This window comes from Fistularia commersonii, chromosome 18 (genome assembly GCF_037954325.1).
Source record: "Fistularia commersonii isolate RoL2024-O1a breed Wild chromosome 18, RoL_Fcom_v1.0, whole genome shotgun sequence".
Taxonomy (NCBI): Eukaryota; Metazoa; Chordata; class Actinopteri; order Syngnathiformes; family Fistulariidae; genus Fistularia; species Fistularia commersonii.
The window spans coordinates 9,313,408-9,339,974 of record NC_141301.1 but is presented as its reverse complement, the minus strand read 5'-3'; the positions used below and the strand labels follow the sequence as shown (position 1 = coordinate 9,339,974).

At 40.9% G+C, this 26,567-nt stretch overlaps 1 protein-coding gene across 1 annotated transcript in view; it reads left to right on the top strand.

Annotated features, from left to right (window-relative positions):
* LOC147224318 (calmodulin regulator protein PCP4-like) overlaps positions 1-17,973 on the top strand; it is a 38,964-nt gene extending 20,991 nt beyond the window's left edge. The window contains exons 2-3 of the mRNA XM_086164623.1: positions 6,464-6,515; positions 17,374-17,973. Coding sequence (XP_086020749.1) covers positions 6,464-6,515; positions 17,374-17,504 — 183 coding nt within the window. The 3' untranslated portion in view covers positions 17,505-17,973. The remainder of the gene's footprint in view (positions 1-6,463; positions 6,516-17,373) is intronic.
* The last annotated feature ends 8,594 nt before the right edge of the window (positions 17,974-26,567 follow it).

Here is a 26,567-nt window from a genome sequence, read left to right as displayed (position 1 = left end):
ATGCTCTGGTCTGATGGAGTATGCTGAAACGGCCTGTTTACATTTCACCAGAATGTATAAAAGCTTATTAAAAATAATTCTTGATAGCATGTGATTTATGTGGAGCACTCTAAGAATCCATCTGCCCTTCTTCCCCCTCTTCATCATCACCTTCTAATTATCGTTTAGCTTTTCTCCACACGGTCGGTTTCCCATCCATGCGTTCCGCTTCGTACGAGCGCTGGGCTTTCGTATCTGCCCACAGGTGTGCCGCGCTTTGTTCTGTGTTTCCGTGTGCATGTTTATCTGCAGAATGAGGATAACCCCTCTCCCTCCTGTAATCTTACTTATTGAGCTGCCGTTATTGCATTTTACACTCGGCTCAGCCCGGGAGCTGCTCAGCTGTAATGCATCCCCCTTTCAGTCGCCCTTGGGAGCATTATGGCTCCCATCTAGCACAATGCTGAGCGCCCATGAGCTAAACAAATGACCTCAGCAAGTTTGGTCCTCTATTTGAGCCAGGTTGCGACTTGCTTACCCCGCCGGACAGTGATACGGGTATAATATTGTGACAGCTGTCTCTGAGATGTTTGTAACGGTTCAGTGCCAGTTTACTATCACCTTTTTCTTATTTTGTCAGTTATATTGCTTTTTTTTTTTTTTTTTTTACTGCTGGAGGACATTTTAAAGTGTGTGAGGAGTGCACAAGCCATGAAGGAATTGATTTATTTTTTTTATTTCTTTAAAATACAGATTCATCAGTAAACGGAATCAATTGGAACCTAACACCACGTCAATGTCAATGGGTTTCTCCTCCGGTCCTCCTTCTCACTAAGGCACATTTGCTCTCATTCATTACTCTCTTACAGTCATGGTTCGAAGAAATAAACAAATAAATGTAAAGTAAAATGAAAAATCAGTGTGGGGTAAGTTATGGTTAATGGATGGATGGTTGATGGATAAATAAATAAATTATTCCTGTGACACCACCGGGTCTGGTGTAGCAAATATTTCTAGGGTCTTGTCACTTGCAGCAGCTGCATCTCAAACAGGAACCGGCTCATTTCACCATTATTACCAGAGCTGTGACCCAGAAGGCTCCGTGCCTCCCTTTTGAATGCGGATTAGTTACAGGGAAGGACAAAACAGCGCTGCTTATATTTTGGCTGTCCCGGGAGAGATTTCAGCTGTGTTACTGTAACGCAAGATATCACAAAGCAAATCACAAAGTTGTTGTTTTTGTTTTTTTCTTTTTATCTTCCTGACAGGGACAGCAAAAGAGAAGTTTTTACAGTGAAATTGCAGTGGCGCATACATATGTTTCGTAGCAAACCCCTCCCACCCCCCACCCCCATCCGCCCCAACCCAAAAAAAAAAAGGATTTTTCTTTTAAACAAAACTCACCGCATCAAAGACCAAGCTCAATTTAGAAATTTCTGCATTGAAGGCGGGCACATGTTGTGCTCTGAGGTTCAAACCCCTTTAAAATCCGTCCCTCTCGGCAGCATCAAAGCGCAGCGCACACTGTTTGAAATTCATAGAAAGCGTTGGAATAATAATGTAGAGAGACAAGCTCAGGAAAGAGGACGCGTAGCGCAATGCCTTCTTGATTCCTCAGCTATTTAAGTAAGAAGGCCCCTCCGACATGACCAAATTGGAAACCTTTTGAACAGGCGGGGAATAACCGCGGAGTGGTTGAGGTGAGAGTAGCGGCGGCCACATCCCCCAGAGGCAGTGACAAGCGAGTTGAATAAGTGGAGCGGTTTTGTGGCTGCGGCGCAGAATCCCTCAGTTATGCAAGGAATAAAAAAAGGAAAGATCAAATATGAGAAAAGACAGTTATCTGGATATGAGATTAATGAGTAAGTGAAGCCCTCTGGCTCAGCACTTCTCAAGGGGAGGAAAATCTGAACCATCCACTCCATGATACAAACCTACTGGGGGCGGCGTGGCGTAGGAGGAAGAGCAATCATCTTTGCTCTACCTTTCTCTACCATCAGCCGGGAACCAAACCAGGAATGTTCAGTTCCCGGCTCCTCCTAGTGTGTCGAAGTTTTGTTTAGCAAGACACTGAACCCCTAACTGCTCCCCTGGCGCTGGTGGATGGCAGCCTACAGCTCATACTTCATCCATGATGGGTTAATTGCAGAGAATGAATTTCCTTACAGGGATTAATAAAGGATACATTATTGATGGGGGAATTATATTTGGCAAATACAAAGTTAACAAGGATACACTTGATACAGGTGCTGATTCAGAAAGTAAAAGTAATGTATTTCATGATGAAATACTAACGAGAATAAAGACTTTCACACTTTTTTTCCCCCCTTTTTCCTTTGGCCTTTCCTTTTACAGAGCAGAAAACTATCTTCAAGTCTCTCGAAATGGTATAGTCTTGTTCCTTTGTGTATTGTATTGAAATAATGCATGTATTTATCGAAATACGTTCATAATATGTGTTTTTTCACTGTGTTGTCAGAGAATTAGCAAGACTGGGTTCACTCCTGATAAATCAATTAGGTAATCACAGAAACCCAACATTACCCAATGAGCAAGCACTTGGCGACTGCCAACTTGGCGACTGCCAACGACTGCAGAAACCTCGGACGGATCCCAGCCCAACGTGCGCGACCTTCTGCCTCAACTGGTTGGGGAGAAAAGAGAGAGTGTGAGACTGTGCAACTCCCTACTAACTTGTGACCCTTTTTTAGCCAAATACAGGCCTGTTAATCCACAACTGTTTTGATGTTATGCTAAACAAGGTCAGACCTTTTTATTAAAGGCTGTCTTGGCGTATTACAGTGTATTACATTGCATTAACTTACGGATGTGAATCAGAATCTAGGTAACAGCTTTGGACCATCCCCTCCCAGTCCCCAGCAACCCCCCTCTCACAAAAAGCTTCTTTCTGGTGCATGAAACCATAAATGTTCATAAACTGGGGAGAGGGCGAGGCAAAGCAGAAGCACTTTATGTTTCCACTGCCAATTAAAATTAAAATTAAAATTAAAATTAAAATTAAAATTAAAATTAAAATTAAAATTAAAATTAAAATTAAAATTAAAATTAAGTAAACATGAAAAATCAAAGTCCACTTTATTGTTAATACCACCACATGTTTTACACAAACAGATGGTTGAAATAGCTTTTCTCCTAGACCCACGGTGTAGTAGTACAAACATTATAAATATTATTACAGACGGCTGTAATGAAAGTTATGATGAAGTAGCTAGGTTATGGCAAATAAAATAAAATAAAATAGAATAAAACAAAATATAATAAGATAAAAATAAATTTGCGCAGAGTTCAAATTCAAATTTGGATGGTCCTATTAGGCATTTGGATGGGGCTAAATATTGTCAAGAAACATATCCATCTTTACAGCGGTTTCTTCCTTGATATTGGTATAAACCTTCCTCATCCATGAAGTTGGTAACCCCACACATGCAGTAAATTATTCAATAATACTGGAGAGCTCTCGATATAGCACTTTTTTCCCTCAATCGAGTTTTAGTGGAAGATTAAATACGGATTAAGTAGCAGTTGGGATGCTCCATTGAATGTGGACTACCCAAAAATTCTGAAGAAATTAAAAAATCCTGGAGGGCTCATGATGTTGTCCTTCTCCCCCGAATCACGGTTGGACAGAGCATGCCCTAGTGGTCGTCTCCTAGCAACTGATTCACATTTGATAGAAAAGTGAATAAACATATTTTCAGTGGCTATCCCCGTACTTAAAGTTATTCGATCATTATAATTACAATCACAATGCTGCAAATGCAACCTTTTCTTTCTTTTTATTTACTTTTCTCTCCGAGGCCTGAGGAGGACAGCTGAAGAGTTGATTAAGGCCATTAATCTCCTCAATGCCAATAGCTGTATGACCAAGTCTTAACTGCAGAGGAATCGTGTATCGATTCCTGCTCCTCTTACTTTTGTTCTTCTTCGACACTGTCTACTTTTGTTCTTCGCCCCCACCGATCCCATAAGATAATTCAACGCAATCGTAAAACCAAAACATATTGGTATGACTCTGCAAGATTTTCCAGATCCGCAAACACGACTTAACACAACATAACCTCGCAGAGACGTCCATACTTTCATCTCCCCAACGTTCAAACGACGCTGTTCGAAAACAGCCCAACTTTAGGGCCTGTCTCTTTTTTTAACAATTCGCGAAGGTGCATTTAAATTGTTTTACAATTTCACGGCCGTGACATTCGGCTGGGAACTCGGCCTCGCCCGCTTTTTAGTCGTGAAGAATAACGAACCACCAAGGCGACTGCAAACAGCCCAGGGGACATCATTCGTAACAGGGATAACTAACACAGAATTAATTAGGCAGGGGGGACGATTTGGAGGTGCAGCAGCCCGGAGAATCCCTTGGTCCTATCGGATTTATGACCACATTAAAACTTTCCACTGCACCGACTAAGCAGTAAGAAAGTCCTTTACAGCCAAGATCTTTTTGCCTGTAATCGTACCATCTCTCTCAACAAATAGAAATCCTTTAAAGAGACTGTGTGTGTGCCCAACAGCTGAGCTTGGGTGTGTCCATTGTTCCCCCCATTACAGCGATAAAGTCAATCCACTTCAAACCTGGCAGGTACGTGCGTTGCGATGAAGTCATTTGACCAACTCTTCATCATCCCCATTATAAAAAGGGACATGGGTTGCACTGCTTTCTATAAATCAAGTGAAGTTTCTGTAGCACAGCTTTATTTTGGCTCCTTTCAACCCTTCTAAAAAAATAAAATGATAGGATAATTGCAATGTACTTACAATCACAATAAATCCTATATAGATAGATAACAGCATAATAATTTTGCACATGTTGCACATCAAAATAACTATATACTCGCCCACACACATACAAAAAAATTTATGAAAACTCATAAAATTCCAGAGATCGAAAACTACAACGAACATGGCTACCGCAATATGTTTTAACCCAGTAGTTTTACAATTACTATTGTCAGGTATTTTTTTTCTAATTTTTTTGTCTGTTAAATGTCTTGCCGTTATCGCCTAAATGCTTTGCCGTTTCTGGTCTTTCGTTCTGTCCTTCCTCCATCCATCCTTGATTCCCTTTCTTCTCTCTACCGTTCTGATATTCCTTCTTAAAGCATATCTAAAGCAGTATACCTCTGTTATTATTCACATCCAAGAATAGTTTTTCCTAATCTGCTCCTCAACAGTGCACCGGTGGCCTCCTCCTCTTGAAAACGCTCTAGTCCTTTTGCTGTCACCACCTGCGTAATCTCTGCACCCCCCATTGCAAACGGAGGGGAAAAAAAATAAAAAATTCAATTGTGAAGGCCACATAGCCATGATGGTTAGCTGGTGAATAACCTCACACCCCATTGTGTCCTTTTCAGTGTTCAATGTTGTTAGTCAACATTGAACAGTTGCATAAGTGCAGAATAAGTGTAACGTGACTGTGTTACACTGATTAAGTTGTCACAATGTACGTGAAGGCAGGTACATCGTGAAGTAATCACTTGATCCAGCTGCATTTTGATCTTTGGAGATATGATGTCAGATGAAATGATGCCACCATCTTTAAAGTGTTGTTTTGGATAAGCGCATTAAAAAAGATAGAGTAATTTGATGTAGTTTATTTGTTAAGTCAAGCCACATGTTGTCCCTACCCGTCCCCTCCGATCTGCCACCTCTGGGCGACCGTCCGCCCCATCAGTCAGAGCCCCTGGCTGCCGATCGAACTTGTCTCGGCTCTTCTCGGTCTTGGCTCCTCGGTGGTGGAATGAACTCCCAAAAAAGGTCAGAGTAGCGCGGTCGGTGCTACATCTTTTGCCGTGAGCTGAAAACATACCTCTTCACCAAACACTACCCTACTAATTGCACTTAGCCTTCAACCTCTCCCCCTCCCCCCCAAACAAAACAAAAAAAATTAATCATGAATTGAATGTATGTATGTTTATGGTTCTTAGATGGCTATTTGGTTGAGTGGTCACTTCTGACTTACGACTACTGGTACTTCGAATCTTCGGTGACTGAATTTGCACTTCTTGTAAGTCACTTTGGATAAAAAGCGTCTGCTAAATGACTAAGGTAAAAAATGTAATGTATTACTATCAATGCCACTTGTAACAGGAGCCGTTTGATTTGAGCGCCATCATGTGAATGCGCCAGGCCGTGATTAACAGCTAACGCCGATGGTCAAAATATCTCCGGGTCATTTTTTTTCTGCCATAGTTGTAGGATGTCCTCTGCCTTACATACATTGAAAAAGAATCCGTTGGCATTCTTGCTGTAGGGTGAGAAGTTGCAGAGTATGCCAGAAAATCCAGTGGCAGCTCCCTCACCAAAAGTACATGTCACAACAGTCACCAGGAGAAGGCTAAATCAGTGGAGGGCTCAGAGCAACGAGACGCAGATCAGCTGTTGTTTTGCCATCTTGTGCATTTCAATGAAAACCAATGGTGCAAAAGGAAAAATGTACTCTTTCTGTTTCGCTTTACAGAGACAAGGATCTGGAGCAGCTGCTGGAAATAACAAGACGTCTGGAGGACAAGGTGAGAAAATAACATTTGTCTGTTTTGTTGACCTGAGACTTAAGGATGTTGATTTCAGTTAATTAAAGAAAATTAAAGAAAAAGATAACGCACCTAGAAAAGTAATGCATTTTAATTGCATTTAATTTTGCACCATGAAACTTTTTTTATGTTCACCGGGACAGATTTCACTGATTTACAGTAATGCACAGTATGACAGACCAGGCAGATAAATATATTTGTTGAAGGGAAATTTAAACATAACAAACTTCCAGATGGAAGTCTAAACAAAAATGCTGTTCTTTCCACTTAATGTGAGGAGGACTTTACAAATTATAGGAGCACCTTCATCTTCTGTTAGCGTCTCAACGCTGAACGTATACAAGCTAGCTTGCGGGTTGGTAATATGCTAGCTTTGTACAGCACTCAGGTGGGTAACATTAATTTTGTACTTGCACGTAGGTCTTTTCTGTCAACTTTGTACTAGCATCCAGGTTGTTATTACTTACGTTGCTGTGGAAGATAATAGCGTTACAAATACGAGATAGCAGAGTGTTGCCTGTCAGCAACCTACCACATTTTGGGGTTCAAACTCGGAAACAATATGTCCACGTCGGATAAATTGACCATCCACCGTGGAAATGGATCGCTGTGAACTGTCGACCACCCGCTTCTACAGGGGAGAAGATCAGGGGTTACAATAGGCCCTTAAGGTTGATTCAGCTGTTGAGAATTACCAACTGCTGTCCGGCAAGACAGATCTAGCAGCGGGATGAAGATGGATGGGGAGGGAAGGAGGTCACCTTGAAGAGACACAGATGTATTTCCTGCACTCAAACTTGAATTTATTTTTCTCTCGTGTCAAATACTGAAGATTATTGTGATTAATTACTTCCAAAATCCTTAATTTACAGAATTAATTAATTAATTGATTAATAATTAATATCTCTCTCAACATCGGGTAAGTATTGTGCTTGAAGCTCATTGGAAAAGTACAGATTATGATGAATGAAAATTGTCATCGCACAGTTGAGTTGGACATAGAAATAAAGCGGTAGGAAGATCATTTATTATCATGCCATACATTAATATCAAATATAGTTTATGCACCTAATTATTTAATGTACTTATTTATGCAACTTTTTATTTTTGAAACAAGAACTTTTGTATTTTGTAGTTATTCTTCTTATACATAATATTATATCCAGACTTTCTCTTTTCCCTCTGTGATTGAATGATGTGAAAAAAACAAAAAGCAAAAACGAAATAAATATTCTCATCACAGATATTGATACACAATGCCTCGTATATGCATGGTGAGCTTTAAAAGGCACATATCACATATTGTAAATTGACAATAACAAGGGTTGACGGACAGCTGCCATTGGAGTCACGCACACGTATGTAATCCACGACCTCGGGGCTTTCCGTCAGACCTCATCAGATACAAGCCATGTCACGTTGTTGTTGACGTGGCGGCCAAAGTCACCGCTGCATGGATCAGATGTTTTTCAGTCCATCCATCCATCCATCCATCCATCCATCCATCCATCCATCCATCCATCCATCCATCTTCCCCCACTTATCAAGAATCGGGTCGCGGGGGCATTAGCCGGAGCAGTGAGACCCAGACCCCACTCTCCGACACCTCATGGTCCAGCTCCACTCGAGGGACCCCGAGGCGTTCCTGGACCAGCCTAGAGACATATTCCCTCCAGCATGTCCTGGGTCTTCCCTGTGGTCTCCTCTCGGATGTCCACCTGCATGGGTTCAGATTAGGGCCGTTCCTCCCTATCCCTTCCAAGTCGCGCTGGCGTTGCCCACGTGACCATTGAAGACTCCCAGTGGAATGAGGGAGTCCCCGGTAGGAGTTTGCTCTAGCAGTTCCTCTAGGGACCCCAACAAGGGTGGGTAAGCTGAACTGTTGTCGGGTGCATCACCACAAACAACAATCAGAACCCGTCCTGGCACCTGAAGGCTGAGGGAGGCTACAATATCATCCATCGGGTTAAACCCCAATGTACAGGCGCCAAGTTGGGGGCCAATCAATATACTCACACCTGCCCGGCACTTCTCACCGGGGGCGCTTCCAGAGTATAAAAGAGACCGGCCCCTCTTTAGAGGCCTGGTTCCAGACTACATGCTGTTCGTCAAGGTGAGTCTGATTATATCTAGTCGGAATCTCAGCCTCGCGCACCTGCTCAGGCTCTTTCCCTGCCGGAAAGGTGACCTTCCATGTTCTTGGTACCAGTTTCTGCAGCCAAGCATCAGACCACCAAGGTCCCCCATCCCGGCCACTGCCTGGCTCACACTGCACCCGACCCCCTTGCCCTTCTTAGGGTTGGTGAGCCCAGGGGAACAGGGACCCATGTCAATCCTTTGGGCTGTACCCGGCCGAGCCCCATGGATGAAGGCCCGGCCAGCAGGTGCTCGACATCGAGCCCCGCCTGGGTCTGACTCAGGGGGGGGCCCTCGCTGATCTGCGTCCAGACAAGGGAAAACTAGGTCCAAAGTTTGTGCTCTTCATTAGGGTCTTCTGAGCCATGCTTTGTCTTGTCCCTCACCTTGGAACTCTTTACATTGGGCGACCCTTACAGGAGCGTAAAGCCCCCGAGAACATAGCGCCCAGGATCACTGGGACACGCAGACCCCTCCACCACGGTAAGGTGGCAGCTCACTGACGAGTATTTAGATCCCCCGCTGTGCGGACTCATCACGCGTGAGCGGGGAAAATGCGGCATAATGTGGAAAAGTTCAGAATCGTTCGGTCAACCTCGAAGTTAATTGCTAAAAGTACGGTGTATTCCAATGTACATCGGAATGACTCAGCAAGGTGGAGTAACAGGATCCTTAGAAGACGATGCCGGGTCACCCATTAGTGTCTGATGGCTGCTCTGCTGATCACTGATAGACGAAGTCTATCAGGTCGGTCCTGGGGGAAATAAATTCAATTTCCATGCGGCAATGGCCTGATAAATCACATTTATTGTTGCACTTTCTATCAATAATCCCATTACCACAATGCAAATATAGGCTTCAACGAAATATTCTGCGCCGTCGCCACTAAATCACCGCTGTGATTAATTGCGAGCTGCTGCCTAACAAGAGTGATGGACGATGTCTTTTAAATTTACTGCACTCTTTTTAGAATCGCCTCTTTTGAAAGAAGGCAAGCTAACCTGCAGTGAAGTGTTGGCATTCAGGCATGAATGTGGTGCGAATCACTAACCCATCAAGAATAAAATTTCAAGAAAACAAAAACTTGAATCAAAGGACTATGTTGTTAGGACTTCGAACTCACAGTAAGAGGGAATGTTGTTTGTCTCTTTATGATGTGTGAATGAGACTAAATGGTTATAGGTTAGACACTAAATGGTTACAACAGTTAAAATAATGATGATAATAACAACAACAATAATAATAATAATAATAATAATAATAATAATAATGCTTAGTTATTATTGTTGTTGCTGTTGTTAGTATATGTTTTATTTAAGATGCCTTACTTGACACTCAAGGACACCGTAGGTATAAATAAAATACAGAAACAATAAGAATAAAACAATAAAAATGACCGAGCAGTTGGCATTAAATTGAATAGGCAACCTAAACAGATTTATTTGGAGTTGTGATTTGATTTGAGGAATGAATCAATGTATTTGAGTGAGAAATTAACGAATGAATGTTTTTTTGTTTAACTGCCGTATCAGTCAATTTAGATCCTTTAGAAATTACAATTGCATTTTTCAGAGGACCGTCCACCTCATGTCTACCTTAAAAATCGAGCTCGCTGATAAAGATCGGTCAACCAACAAATTATTATTTGTTCCTTGTGTTTTCAACAGTTTGGGGTTTTAAGACATTATAGGTAAAGATAAAGATAAAGATAAAGGTTAAAGATATATTTACATTACAACCAAATTCTTGAAAGTTGCCAAGGATATTATACACAGAAGGTAAGAGTTTCATATCACAGTTAAAAACATTGCACCTACTAACTTGATTAAAACACTTTTGCTTGTAATTAAATGTGTTCATATGAAACTTTCTTTATAATTGTGATCTTCTGGACTTCATAGTACTTGGAGTTTTGCATGGACTGTGGTATAACCGAAAATATAGGTTAAGACATTGCTCTATGAGAAAGTAAAATAACCACAATTCTGAAATAAAGGAGGAGATTCAAATCCAGCAATGACGCTGAACAAATTTGTGCTTCATGGTCGGATTTTGGAGTTGGCAACAAAACTGCAGTAGCAGCACTACATAGGATGGCTCAAGTTCAAGAAAAATCAAGGAAAGAAGGATATCCAATCCACCAGGGCAAAGACCAAAATGAAAACTGGAACACGAGGGATAATTTGATGTAGCTTCTTATGATTTGAAAGAGTTAATTTGCTCAGCGCTGCTTCCATCATGTGTTCAAGGCGGTTTGAAACTGCACTTGCTTTAAAAATAAAAAGATAAATAATCATTTTGCAGCATTATTCATGAGTGGCAATCAAATGTGATAATGATAGATGATAGTCCATCCCCCCTCCCACACCCAGCCTCCCCGTCTGCTGCTGTTGGAGCCTCATTTTTCATTACCTCTGCAGTTATGGTCTCTATTGAAAAGCAAAAGTGTCGAAAAGTACCATGGTGACACTGGGGACATACACAAACACACATGAACGCACATGTGCTTGGAAAAAGAGGCAGTCTCTTTTGTTGTCTGACCTTGACAATTAATTTGATTCCTGGAAAAAATTGAGTCTGAAGTGTGTTTTTTGTTCCAACACACAGTTGTCAGTGGCAAGAGAGGCTTTTTTTTTTTCATGTGGGAAGCCGAGTAGGGAGCGACACTGACTATTGACTCTCGCCCATTCCGACAACCCCTTTGCAAGGCTCAAGGACGGGGGAGAGATTTATTCATATTCATTGGAAGCATATGGAAGTGGCTTGATACAGGTGTGATACGGATCAGCAATGCGGAAAGGTTCCCTCTACCTGATAACGCAAATACCAGGAAACGCTCCTTGTAGCTGTGATTGTGCGAGATTCAATATTTATCAAGCGCACACAAATAAACCCAACATTTTCTGCCCTGCCATGTCGTGTTTACCTTCAGAAGCGCAATTCAGATTGAGTTGCTGAGTTCTAGAGCGGGGAAAGGGGCAGCCATTGTGGTTTCTCACATTTGATTAAAAAAAAATAAACACTTCTCTTCTTGTTGTTTTGATGAAAATACAGTTGAGAAATGAAGTGGTATTATGATAAAACTAAAAATGCATTAGAATTTGGGTTTCCTGTTCACTACCTGGTCATTGATGATCTATCCAGTCAATTATAAAAACTAAAAGAAACATGAACAGACCAGCAGATATGATCTGTATCCAGACAGAATAGATTTAATTGATGCGCCACTATATATAAAGCAACGTCAGTAAAAGGTATAAACTTAGATCATTTCCTTGTCATAGTCAACATTTTGCGGTGTTGGAAATCTCAGCACAGAGCAGTTCATGTCATTTTGTACTTTATTTAATTCTTCACGTTATCATTTAAATGAAGTTATATTGGGTGTTAAAGTGGTTGTTATGGGATGGGCGAGTGGACACTGCAAAGCGATGGTGGCTCAGGCCAAAAATGCAGAGGCAGAGAAGAAATACCTGTAAAATGTTTTATTATTGTATTACTGGAAAACCCAGATCATACTGTCGCCACATCCCAAAAGCAAAACTTGCTAAGTGAACCCCTTCTTTTGCCCAGTGACAGCTGGGATAGGCTCTGACTATACAACACTGACTGCAGGATAAGCAGTTATAGATAATGAATGAATTAAAGTTATTTTTTAAATATCTGTGGCCTTGCGATCGACTGGTGACAGATCGGGGTTGAATCCCACCTCTCGCCCAATGACAGATGGGATGGGTTAATTAATAGATGAATTATTAGAAAGAAGAAGAAGAATTTTTTTATTGTCACATTCAGGTATACATAGAGCACAACATCAGCCTAATTTGCCCTCTGCATTTAACCCATCATGGACGCACCATGAGCAGAAGGCAGCTAAGGTACAGCATCAGGGGAGCAGTTAGGGGTTCAGTGTCTTGTTCAACAACATTTCGACATGCTAGGAGGAACCAGGATCCAACTTTCTACCAATCAGAGTTAAGAAACCATTGATCACAACATGTTGACAACACAACAACATGTTGCTGCCAAATGCAGAAGTCCCATTCATGTGGTTTTTCACAGAGAGAGGTTCTCGATCCATCTAGATGTGAACCAGATTCCCCTTTTAAAGAATCAATTCATTTGAAAAAATGAAGCTCTCTTCAACTTTGTCTGGTTTCTACAACATGATGATGACTTCACTGAATGTTAGTAGGCTTTGGGATTGGATGCGATTGGACTAGATGTTAGAATCTCTTGATATATCAGCACAAAACTGGAGATGATGCTGGAGAAGTCCTCTTGGGTGGGATTTTGTCTTTTCATAACAACAGGCAGGAGAACAAGGAGATCATGAAAGGAGACATGAAAAGAGCAAAATCCAGGTACTTCCGACACACGATTTTTTGTCTATTTTTCGTCACTGGTTTAAGGACTTCCTTGAGTTCTTTAAAAACTCCATCATCATCATTAGTCATCATCGGTCACATTGTTGACTTGTCAGATGACCCATATTTTTGTCATATGTTTGGTGAACCAAAGAGCCACTGCAACAGCTCACCAACCCCGGCTTATTAAAGTATATTCTGCGATTGGTGGAACATGTCCCGAGACATGAAGTGAATGTACCTCCCCACCGTTGTTTTGAGTCGGCACTGGAGCAATTTCAACATAGCTCACCTCACAGATGAAAGTCATCATTTTATAATTAGAACAGGCCTAAAAGTGGAGTCGACCTAATTTTTCCATGCACCTTTTTAAATTAGCTTCTCCACGCTCATCCACAGCCTTGATAAGCTGTCCTCTGTACCGCAACATGTTAGCAAATGTGCAACATTTCGAAAACATTTTTAAATAAGCACAACAGCAAACTACTTTTGGTTTTTCTTTTGTCCAAAAGCCAGTTCAGTCTAAGCAGCTTACGCAGAAGCCCTGAAAACAAAGTGGACGTCGATAAGTCCCCTGAAATGCAGAACTGGCCCTTCATGTGGTTCGATCGCTTTGGTCTCTTTACCATTTTAGTTCCCCTCTGATGTTTCAAGCCCTCTGGGGGTCAGTGGTATTTTTCTTGACTTTTAAACACGGATGCACATACACTAAAAGGGTTCTGTTTTTTTTGTAATTTATTTTTTGAGGAAGGATCCTTTTTCAGCACCAGCACTGCAAAGGGTACACACACACACACACACACACACACACACACACACACACACACAGAGCTGCTCCCATTGATGACACGCCTAATGCACTCATTGGGATACTTCTTTTTGCCTCTTTTATTAAATTCATACATTCAAAGACTCAACTCAGGGGGGGAAATGAAATTGCTTTTACCCAGCATGTTAACTTTTAAGATATTAAACACGGAGGTCAGTCTGTCCAATAGTTTGATGCATCAAGTTGGTTTAGAGCTTTAGCTTTGCAAAGCAAAATTAGTAAATGCTTCCTGATTGAAAACCAATTAATTGGAAAACTAATTTATTGTGTGCTCTCGCCGCCAATTGTATTTGATGGCTAAACAAGCTAGCAGTTCTAAAAAATGTCGTATATTATTCTCCTGCATGATTAGTATAGGGAAGATTTTTTTCTCATTTCTTCAGTTTGACAAAGTACTTCTCATTTGGATTGAATGGAATTTCCTCATTTTTGGATGATAAAGGAACGTTGTATTGTATTGTATTTTATCCTATTCTGCTCTATTCTATTATGTTTAACTTACATTTTGTTTTTACATCCAAATGTCTTTCAAAATGAAACATATGTTGCTGAATGTTTTTATGGGGTAATATCAGTAAATGATAAAAACTATTTCTTCAAAAAGAAATACTTTGATAGAAACTTTGAGTCCTCATCCTCTTGCTTATGTAATGGTTTCCACTCGTCAATCGCAATTTAATGATAGATTTGTTTGCAATTATAATTTTTTTCAATGGAAGTCAAGACATTATACTAGTCATACTAGTCTTGCATTTCAGGTAACAGTTACAGCCTCTTCAGCTTTTGATGAGAATGAATTTATAGTGTAGTAAGAATGTGTGCAAATTCTACTAAACATTATGGTGGGTTTACGGTTTCTGCATTATTCTCCATTGAAACTAGCCATGTCCTCGTGTACCGGTCACAATCCGAAAAAACATTGTCTGAATGAAAAAGCAATGTCAAAGCTGCGAATGGCTTGACCACCATTGCTAATTCTTTAATTCTAAAAATTTTATTGTATCATTTCAGCTATTGCCATATAACTATCATTGTTATTGTTATTATTAGTAAGGGATCATTTCTACATATCCTTCCTCACCATCATACTCCCCTTAATCTCTATCACTCTCTTCTTTTCTATCTCTCTGTTCTTGTCTTTTGCTCCTCCTCTACGCTGGCTGATCAAGGCAGAAGGTCGCCCACATTGAGCTTGGATCTGTCCAAGATTTCTGTCAAGTTAAAATGCGGTGTTTCCTCGGCACTGTCGGCAAATGCTTGCTTGATATGGGAAATGTTGGGTTTCTGGCAATCATTGAGATTTCCAAAATCTCTGAGATTTGGAGCGTCAAAGCAAGCGTCCCTTATTTATGAATTTGACTTTCCTGTCATGTTAAGACAAAAAAACTGAAAACAAAAAAAAAAACAGTCATTGTGATGAAATATTTATGCCAAGATTCAAAATACTTTTTTTTTCCCCTCTTCTCCTGGTTCAAGGTCTCAAAGTCCTTCTTTATGTGTTCAGTCTCGCGCTTCCAGAAATCTCCCTCTCGGGGCTCAACTGGTTTTAAGCAGTAAAATCAATATGGCTGAGTTTTTTTTCGCCATGCTTCTGTTGTACAGAGATCTTAAAAGACGGCCAAAAAAGAATAGTCTCATTGCATCACTCGTGATCTCTGTCGATTTACAACGTCGATAAAGTTGGAAAGATGCAGGAGAGAGATTTAGATTCTGGCTTTTACCACCCACTGGCACTTGCAACTTACACCACCAACAGAAAACAGCATATACCTCCTCCTGAGTGGAAATAAAAATTGAGATTTTCACCAGTACTATAAAACTAATGAAAACCTGTAATGGATTACAAAGTGCTATAGATATTTTATGTGATATCTTATAAATGAAAATGAGTTTGTAGGCTTCTACATCCAGTCACTGATGGTTGAAGAGAAAAAGTGACCAAGCAAGTGTCGATAGATGATGAAAGTGAAGTAAAATGTGCCTCATTAAAAGACGTCCTCTTTGACCTTTCTGCATAAAATGCATCAAAAAGGAGAACACAAGCTATCGAACCAGGGTCCTTTGTGCTATGAGACAGAAGCACTAACAATGTTGCCTATATTATATTATATCATATTATATTATATTATATTATATTATATTATATTATATTATATTATATTATATTATATTATATTATATTATATTATATTATATTATATTATCAAGTGGTATCCCACCAAGTTTGCTGCAAGACACAATATAAGTATGTGATGTAAATGTCTGTATTGGCTGAGTTAATCTACAAGGTTTTATATGTTGTTTTTTTAGCCATCCACAAAGATTATGTCTAATGTGTGTGCTGTCTAAGCAGCGGAGGGCCAAGTGCAATGGTGCTGAGGTAAAAACAGTAGGAATTAGAGTGTCGGAAAAATCCAATATCAATTAATGCAGGATGCAAAGCCTGACTTGACACAGCATTTAGTGATTCTTCCCGGAACGCCAAGAAAGACATCGTGAAGCTTAGCCCCGAGGGAGACGGGGAATTAGCTGCGTCGTCAATACATGAGTCGCCTCATCTCCTCTTCTATTTTCCATACTTCACCGCCACCCCCTCGTCCCCACGGAGTCTGTCATGCATCTTTTATTCTCAGGCTTCGCAGAGTGTAACAGCCTTTAGCCAAGGAGTCAAATACGGGAGAACGTGTTTTTCATCCATTTTTGTAGATTATGGCTCGGCACGGTCGAGGCAAAAACGCAAGTTCTGTCGCAGCTTCAACATCCCCCTCCTCGGTTATTGATGATACATCTTATCATGCAGGACATCTGCTCACTTCTGCTTTACAGTAAAAGAGCAACACCACCTGATGGGATTTATTGATTTACTTATCTTACTGACTTAAGCAAAGAGAATGTAAAGAAATCAACCAATTTCATTAAGTATTTCACTTCACAATTAATGCTACAGTGTATTGCTAAATTTAGCTTGCACACTATGCTACATTTCATTGCTAAACTTAATTTAGCAACGGAGTGATTGCAGGTCGTCTTTTTAAAATTATCAAACCACCCCGGCTTTGAATGACTTCTACTGCCACGGCCATTGGAGTTCCCACCATCCGCTGCACCAGATCCCTGTAAATGTGTCGCGCTTTCTCACAAGCTGTCACAGTATCCTACCAACAACAACTTCTCCAAGACAAAAAAAATACACTCCTGATATTTTCTGATGATTTTTGCTGGGTTATCGAGCGGCGGGCTGTTTTTAAATGCTACTCCATTGACAACGTCGGTGTCAAACGCTCATCCCACTCGCTCAGAGCCCAGATCTCGTATCGCAAAGCCAAAAATATCGACTGAGCGTGGGCTCGTACTTTGGAAAACTCGTAAGTCAAGGTTCCACTGTATCGGTTATGTCTGCAGTGACCCCATCATCGGATCGATGGGTTGTCTCCCATGACCGTAGAGGTTCGTATGATTATCTACCACTGTCTCATGCCGGTCGTTTCCCTTTTCCCTCTTCCAGATGCATCCAAGACGAACGTCCCGGAAGACTTCGACATCGACATGGAGAACCCAGAGACTGAGAAGGCGGCTGTCGCCATCCAGTCTCAGTTCAGGAAGTTCCAGAAGAAGAAACGCGATGAGAAATCCTAGTTAGTGCCGTGTTGCTCCGCCGCTAGCCGGAAGAAGGGATGAGTTTTTTTTTGGAGGGGGGGGAAGAGAATGCAATAGCCTGTTAATCATATAACGTCTCTGAAATTTTCACCGCATATCCTACTCTTACCGTTTTTTTGTTTTTGTTTTGGGCTGCTGCGTCCATATTTGTCCCCTAATATTGGTCAGAGGTGTTTGTGTTAGATTCTGTTTTTATACTCTTTACCCTCCCCGGGGGCCTCAGAGCTCTACGTGCACTTCCCATTCTGTTCTTCTCAGGATCATCTCCCCAAGACGCATGTTTCATGTAGATAGAATGACAGCGACGTCAGGTGAGGGTTGTTCTATGGAAACCTAGGCTGTAACGCAGGATTACGTATGATTTCACCCAAAAATTCCTTTGTCCTACCTGCATGTTTCTATCAACATATGTATCAATATACATTGAATAAATAAAGAATGTGTGTGCAACGTGTACTGCGCCTTTCATTACAGAGCACTATGAATTATATAAAGGAAGTGAAAGCTAGAATAGAAATGTCTTCAGATTGAGTTTAGACCCCCACTTTGCATTCCAAGCTTTACTACGGCGTGTTTCAGAAAGGAACAACAAACCTGTCAACTAATGCCTAGTTTCAGCTTTCATCAAAGGGCGGTGTTCACGGTACTGGAATTATAAGAATTAATCCACACTTTAGATTCAAAGGTTTCGAAGAAGCCCGCTTTAAATTCAAATTGCGCACTTAGAAGAGACAATTCACTGAACTGTGTAAGATTTTGGTCAGTGCTGACCTTTGAACCCTGGAGGACTGGTCCGAACAGCAAATCAGCTTCACAAACCAGCGAAGGTTAAACTGCAACCTGTTCCTGATAGTTGCTAGATAGTTGAAACAGACGAATAAACAAATAATATAGCATATTATGGTGGAAAATCTCATTTGTGTTATAAATTATTTATGTTATTTTGCTGCTGACACATCAATGAGAAATCCCAGTCACCAAACTTTAGGTAACAGTAATGTTCTCAGTGAAGATCAATATTTTCACTGCAGCGCCTTGTTTGTTTTTCGCTTCCATGCTGATGAATCTCAAAAATAAAAGGGATTCTGCTGAGCCATCCAGAGGTCCGTGGAGACAGAGGGGTGTCCTCCTGATGCCAGCGCTTTCGGTTTCTATTTTCAAATAGAACGGAATATTAATAATGCTATTTGCATATGGAGATTCGCAACTGATCATGCAGGGGTAGAAGGAGCTTTTCCGAATGAGGTCTCCTCATGTGAACGTCTCCTAGCCTAGCCTTTCCACGCAGTTCTTTCCATTTAGGATGTTAGAAAGGGATCTTAAAAAACAGGTGTCATTCTTCAAGATTTTATAGACATCGGGCAGCTGTCATTCATACAGAAAAAAAAACAAAAAACAAAACAAAACAACTCCCAGGAGGTTATACAGAACATTCTGGGCATGATGATATGATGATGTATGCACTGAAATGGGGAGGATCTACACACACCGAGAACGAGACTGTGAAACTGATAGTGTGCCATCTGTTCTAATATATTTTGAAGTTGAACGTGACATCATCTGTTCGTCCGCGGCCTGGTAAAAACGGAAAATAATGCTCTGGCAGCATAGAGGTTCGGCCGATCCCATTGTAGAAGCGCTTTTTTCCTTTGTCTGCACTGCTCCAGAAATCAATTTCACACAACGTAGCCAGTGATGATGGTGTTACTCTTCAACACACTGTGGTCCATATTCTTTATAATAACACTTTTTTTTCAAAATAAAAATAAATCTGCTCGCAGTGATTCCCCTGATGTGGTGCAGGAATGCGTGACATGTTTTATAGCGTGGCGGACTGATGCATGTGTGCATCCTGTGCGGGATGGCTGGTGCTGTAGGTGGAGCAGGGAGGAAGAGGAGGAGAAGGAAGAGAAAGAGCTGCATTATTGCACGGGCTTTCATATTCATTAAATTTTCATCACCCATTAGAGGCAGGAATTTCAGTGAATGAAGAAGAATATGTGCCTGCAAGCATAATGTGAGGAAACTCACTGCTTCCACAACTTCATCTTCACATCCATCGACGCAAGAGCTTCATTTGTATGATCGTTTTATCATTTGGGTCAAGAAATTACAGCAGCATCTTTTTTGTATTTGGTGGCTTCAAACTGTGTAGTTGATACTGCTTTTTCAGATTTTTCTTTGAACTATGATTATTCCACCTTTTCTTTTCTTTTCTTTTCTTTTCTTTTCTTTTCTTTTCTTTTCTTTTCTTTTCTTTTCTTTTCTTTTCTTACCCTATTTTGCGTTTTTTTTATCTTGACTATCTTGACATTACTACCCATATGTAATGACAGCTTGACTTTTTACTATGTTTCAGGCTGTCACGATCATCTCTCCTCTTCAACTCACTTATATGGCATCACATCACAACATATACATGCGTGCATAAATGTGTGTGTGCATGCATGGCAGTGTGTGTGTGTGTGTGTGTGTGTAAGTTTTCCCCATGTGATAACACATTTTCTGTGCCATATACTTAATTTTTACGGCCTTTTGGGTTTGCAAGGCTTAATTTAAAACAGTGGGGAGGCTTTAGTTTACCAAAGTGGTTAGGCTGCACATGTTTAAAATACTAGCAATTTTTTTTTTTTTTGGTTTAACTATGTGTATCACATCCCGCACCACCTCAGTCCTGATTTCAGTTTAGTGTTGGCGGAAGAAACAGTTGAAAGTATATTAGAGTCAATAAATATGCTGTAAATGTCAAGATTTACAGTAGAATCCCCTGGGTGCGGCTGTGACAGCGACCTTGTTTTCAGCTTAATGACTGATCATCACTTTTATTAATTTCCATTTTTGAACACCAGCCATGTGTCAAGACCTCTTGTAAGGAGGTTCATGTCAGAGGGGCGTATAGGTCAGGCAATTAGTTATTGTTGGACAGCTCATCGGGAATTAAGGGCAGGAGCGGTGTGGGGATTATTTAGGAGGACGATTAATTGTGGATATTAAATATGTCAGAGGGTATGGAGAAAATGTGTAAATCTTGGCAAAGTTAAAAATAGTGCTCTGAATCAGTCAGATATTTTTGAGATTGATTACGGATGATTAATACATTTTGAGTTTTCTTTGCAGGCAATTTTTAAGCAGGAATGGGGGAAACCAAAGAGAAAATATTAAAATAGCTTGAATGTAAACATGAAAAAAATGGCCATCATAGCATTATTGATTAATGCCATATTTAAAATAGTATCTAGAACTTGAAGAACTGGGGTCATTCAGCTAGACTGAGGTCACAGGGGAATGATTTTAATTCCACAGTCTAGTCAGTTACCATGGTAGGCCCTAGGGACTAGTCAGGAGTCCCCAGGGTGTTCATTGATAAACAATAACTAACGATGCCAATTCTTCAGTATAACAGGAGAAAGCTTTATGCTTGTGATCGATACTTTCGGCCAATTTTTTTCAAGCAGTACAATCCAGACATGAGCGCGATCTGCAATTGTGGGATAACAAGGAAAGGGAAGGATGACAGGAAGTGGTTATTTCTTGAAAATAACGTACCGTGTATGGAATATTGTGGAAGGAAAATGAGCAAAAATATATAACAATAGCTGTACAAGCAGAAAGGATATTTGTTCTGATTTTGAATTACACATAACCTTGAGCTAATAGAAAGACGGGAATATGGGTCAACACAACAGAAGATATATGTTTGGTATCTTTAATATAACTGAAGGATTGCAGTGGCACATAATCCATATCAAAGTAGGAGAAATTTCTGACTGGTTTTAAACCCTATGGCATGTTATTTCAAGTTGGTTAATACACTCTGGTAGAGATATAGAGATTGAAGGGGTAAATTTGATATTTTAACTTAATTTACCACTGATGCTGTGGATTCCAATATATTGTTAAAATATATGTGAGCCAAAATATGATTAATCTTTCAGTTCAAAAGAAGATACATTCTAACCTCGGCCCACAAATCATGAACAAATAGTCCCACAAACAGATTTTTTGAACAAGCCCTTTTGTGTTTGTGTGTTTGTGCACAAACACACAAACAAACAAACTCGTGGGCTGTGGTGCGGTGTTGTAGCACGGCGCTTGTTGTTGATTATACTCAGTGTTTTTCTACATTGTTCATCGATGCGTTCTCCTCTTAATATGCTTTTTTTGTGCATTACATTAGCACTCATCAGTGCCAAGAAATAGTAGTGTAAAGAAGCCTGGGTGTATTACAGTAGATCTGAAGAAAGAATTGAAAGCTAAACATGAGAGTGGTGTTTGTGTTACTGATCTTGCCAATCACTACCATCTGCACTATCCTAAAGAACAAAGATGCATGCTGGTGGCTGATGTGGTTGAAGGGGTGATTTTGTTAACAACGTTTTAAAGATGTATGTGTTTCGGGCTGGAGAACTGATCAATAGGATTTATATTAATTTCAATGAAAAATAAATTTGGTTCTCAGAAGAGCATCACTCTGAATGGGTGTGGCTGCCACAGTTGTATACTGCAATAACATATTGCTGCTTACGGTCAAAACACATAATTTAGTATTATTTAGCCCATGCAAGTGTCCACCTCTGTGTCGGACAGATGTGGACACTTGCATTGGCCAGCCTTTGGCGTGGCAAACTGTTTTTGGAATGAAGAATGTCCCCTCTTTGACAGGAGTTGCAAGAGGTACAAGCTGAAAGTAGGGATGGCGAGTCTCAGCTGGTCTAGAGCTGTCGCATTGAAATTGAATGTTACTGGTGCAATTCCCTTCTCCCAGCCTGTTGAAGTGTTGTTGTGCATGAAGCTGAACCCCATGCTGCTAAGTGGTCGCACATGGTTCATCCATGATGAGTCATGCATTATGGTCAAATTTTGCTGCTGTTAGTCTCTCTGGCACAATGGATAGCGCTTCGGCCTCACAGCACAACAGACTCCGGTTCAATTCCAAAAAGGGGCCCTTTCCGTGTGGAGTTTGCATGGTCTGTGTGGTCCCATAGTCCAAAAACCAGCAGCAGGTTAATTGGAAAAAAATGGGAAAAATTGCCGTGAATGAGTGTGTGAATGGTTGTCTGTCTATAAATTAGGTCATGTGATTGATTGGTGACCAGTCCAGGGTGTACTCTGCCTCTTGCCCAATGACAGCTAGGGTGGCTCCAGCATCCTCCGAGACACTGAGTGCAGGACAAGCAGCGGACAATGGATGGATGGATGGATGGATACTCTGTCTGTATAACTGAATGTGACTAAGTACACACCTTTCTTCAAAATTGCTGGATTCTCCTTCATTCATGCATTTTGTTTTGGAGATAAACTGCTGGAGAGGGTTAGGGCTCTCCTTCTGGCTGGAGTTGCTCAGGGTGAAAGGCATCGGGCAGACGTTCGCAAATTCACAGGTCCTTGGCTGAGTGCCAGTTTGTTGGGGCTTCCCCAGCTGAAGGTGAAGGTCAGCTCCTTGTGATTACCTTGGAAGAGACAGATGTTTCTCTGATGATTGTTTGCATCTCTGCGACAAACAGTCCGTCAGAATACACAGCCTTCTTGTAATCGCTTAGGGGTGTCCTGGATGTAGTACTTCTTGGTGACTCAGTGGTTCTGCGGGGGGACTTCAATGTCATGTGGACGACAACAGGAAAACACTGGAGGGCTGTAACATGGAGAACTGGCTTGTTTGATCTAAAATGGTATTCAGCATGGATTGGCGTGTTTGACTACAAGTTTGTCCATAAGCATACAAGTACTGTATCCATGCAGTCCTGCTCAAAAGAGAAGGAATTGGATTTCTATGTTGTCTTACTGGTGATTAAGGGTAGAACGGAGTTAATTGGGCAGATGGATCAATGTGACATCTCCTGCAAAGTTGGAGCCGCATCAGTTTGTTGTGATGAAGAAGGTGCAAAGTCAGAATACAAAGCTCCTGGTCTCCTGGTATATTTATGTTCCAAATCTTGGATGTCTTAGGTACAAGTGCCTGAAACGAGTTTCCTGACTGAGCTTAGCCTTAGAAGTTGGGTGAGAAGCGCAGACATCAGGGGAAACTCAGCAAAGAGCAAATGCTCCTTTGTCTCAAAAAGTATAAGCTGAAGTATTCAAGGCTGTTCTCTCAGAACGTGCTGGATGAATTATATATCCCATCTAGCCTGGGGATGTTTTGGGCTTTCCCAAGAAGAGATAACCTACCTAACTATATCTGATAAAATACAACTCTCATTGAGAAGAAAAATATATACTGCCATTTTTGTTGATTACTACTAATGTACTATCAATTACTTCCAATACTACAAATATTCTTGTGCCAAAAAAAAAAACCAATCAAAACAACCACTTGGCAAGCTTCCCTCAAAGGCACCTCCAAAATCTATTTGCATGTATGACATATTCTCAGGGCGACAAGGTGGTTAGTGTTTAAGCCTCACAGGAAAATGGTCCCCGGTTGGACTCGGACACTGGGCTTTTAGATATATTATGAAGAAATGTACACACTGACTAATCCTTGATTAAATCAATAGCCAGATGAAGAGGGTCCAAAGGAAGAATTCATCAGCATGGATATTTTAGTCTTACAAATAAAGATTTCTTTAGCCTCAGGGTGAAGGATGTATTCAGTAGCAGTTTGTGACCAACGACCCGTGTCTCTAGAGCTAGATGCAAGGTTGAGTGTTGCTGCAGATACAGCTGATCCAGAATGAACTAATGAATAAGCTGCGTAGCCTGCAGGACTGTCAGATTATTTTGGGGAAGGAACACATAGATCAAGAGTTCGGTTTCTCCTCTTGCTCAAACTGGCGTGTCATTTCAGGGACGATGTGACTATCAAAACAAGTTATTGTGAGCTCTCACCATTTTTGTGGATGCTTAGGTAAGACCTGGTAAAGCAAAGGGGGGGGGGTCACATGACAACCCCCCTTCATAATTACTGAAAAAAAATTTGAGCCAGCATTATCTATCTCATTCTCAAGTACTAGTAAATTTCTAAAAAAATAAACCCCAAGATACAATAGGAGAAAAAAATAAACAATGGTGTAATGGTGGAGTCAGATAAAATTATGGAGATCCATGTGGTACCATGTGGATCCATGTGGAGTGTTTGTGTGACACAACATTTCTGCCTCACAGCAAGAAGGTCCCTGGTTCGTTTCTGTTTGGTTGCACGTCATTCCTGTATCTGTATGGGGGTCCTCCCGTTTCTTCCAACGGTCATGCAGAATCATGCAGAAGGTTCATTGGAGATCTTAAATTGCCCAGATATATAAACAGGAGTGAATGGTTGTATATCGATATATACACCTTTTGCCCAATGACAGCTGGGACATGTCAGCGGAGGTTCTCAGTCATCCAGGTCCTGTTCAATCCTCGAAAAAATCTGGAGTGGAATTTCCTTTCTCAAAAATGTTTCCAACATACAGGGTATTGAGCTCCATCCCAAGACAGATCAACCTACACACACCCTCAAAACCGACCGGGAAGATCCACCACCCATAACACGCTTCTGTGAGCCCTCGTCTTCACTGAGATGATTCCCTCTGAAAAGGGGAGTTTGGTTAATGCTTTCTTTGGCAGCATTGTAGGGCAGTAATTCGATGCCAGGGACCAGACATGGGACATATTAGAAGTACATTTTCTGGTAATACTTACTTACTGGTTAAGTTCCCAATTATTATTTTGCGTGTCACGGATCGAAAACCACATTTATCCTTTGCTCGACTTCAAACCCAGTTAAAGACAATAGAAAATAAATGGGAACCAATTAAAAATGGCATTACCTGTGACTTTTTAATCCTACAAATTTTTACAATTCAGAGCTACCACTCAGGTGAGTCCCTGGAAATCCTACCTTTGTTTCCCAAACGACTTACAAATAACAGCGCACACGATAGCGCAACAACTCCATTCAACCAAGATGCTGCAAGACAAGTCACTCGTACCAATAACGAACCATATAAACCAGAACCGACGCCCAAAACCCGAGACCCAACCCCAATCGGAGCAGTTATATACCAGAAACTCCTACAGTCTGTGAGAACTGAAAAAAGCCAATCAGATTAGGGGCCAAATGTCTAGTTGCAACAAAATGATTTCACAAAGAGTAACGTATTACGTTGTATTTTTACAAGATGTAATGAATCTTGTCATTGTTACATAATAGCGGACAGATTTGGAAACGATCAGCCAAGTTATGCAAGGAACATCCATCCAGTTCTTGTCATCGGGGCAGTCACTGAATCTTGTAGATGACCTGGTGAGACTTGCTTTGCTCACACAGTTGTTGAGTAATCAAATATTATGCAAGGCTATTAAACTAGCAGTGTTGCCTCTCTCCTTGGAAAATGAAAGTAAACAAAGTACAGCCAGAACTTTACTCATCTTTAAAAAGCTCAAACTGAGGCAAGAATATGAAATCAAATGAATTGTATGATATTGTAAATTACAATATATTGTGCACTATAAAATGGGGGTACAGTGTGTAATCAACTCCCTGCTTCTGAGTTCAAAATTCTGGATATAATCAGCGGACGGAGCTTTCAAAGCGACAATAGTGTTTCCCAACGTCTTGCATGCTAATATTGAACTTTAAAACCAGATTTGTCCATATGAGCTAAAGGGGCATTGCCTAGATTATAGCACAACAGGAAAATCTCTTTCCTAATGGCTCAAAAAGATGAGCCAACAAAGATACTTGGTTTTAACCCTCCGTACTAACAGACATGTTTTGTAATGGCCAAGGTCATAACTGGAGTCTGATTCGTGACTCTGCATGAAATCAGTTCATATTCTCATGCAGCAAATATTATTTCTTCAGCACAGTAAAGATGATCAAATTAGCAGGTATCTTTTTACATATTTTTGTTGATGGCACGGCATCAGGGTGGTTTACGCTCCAGGGTCCCTGGTTTGATTCTGACAGACGGGGCCATTCTGAGCGGAGTTTGCATGTTCTCCCCTGTGTCTGTGAGGATTTCTCCAGGTTCTATGGTTTCCTCCCAGAGTCCAAAAAAAGGAGTTTCCTTGGAGACCCTAAAGGCATGTGAATAAGAGTGTGAATGGTTGCAGTTCTAT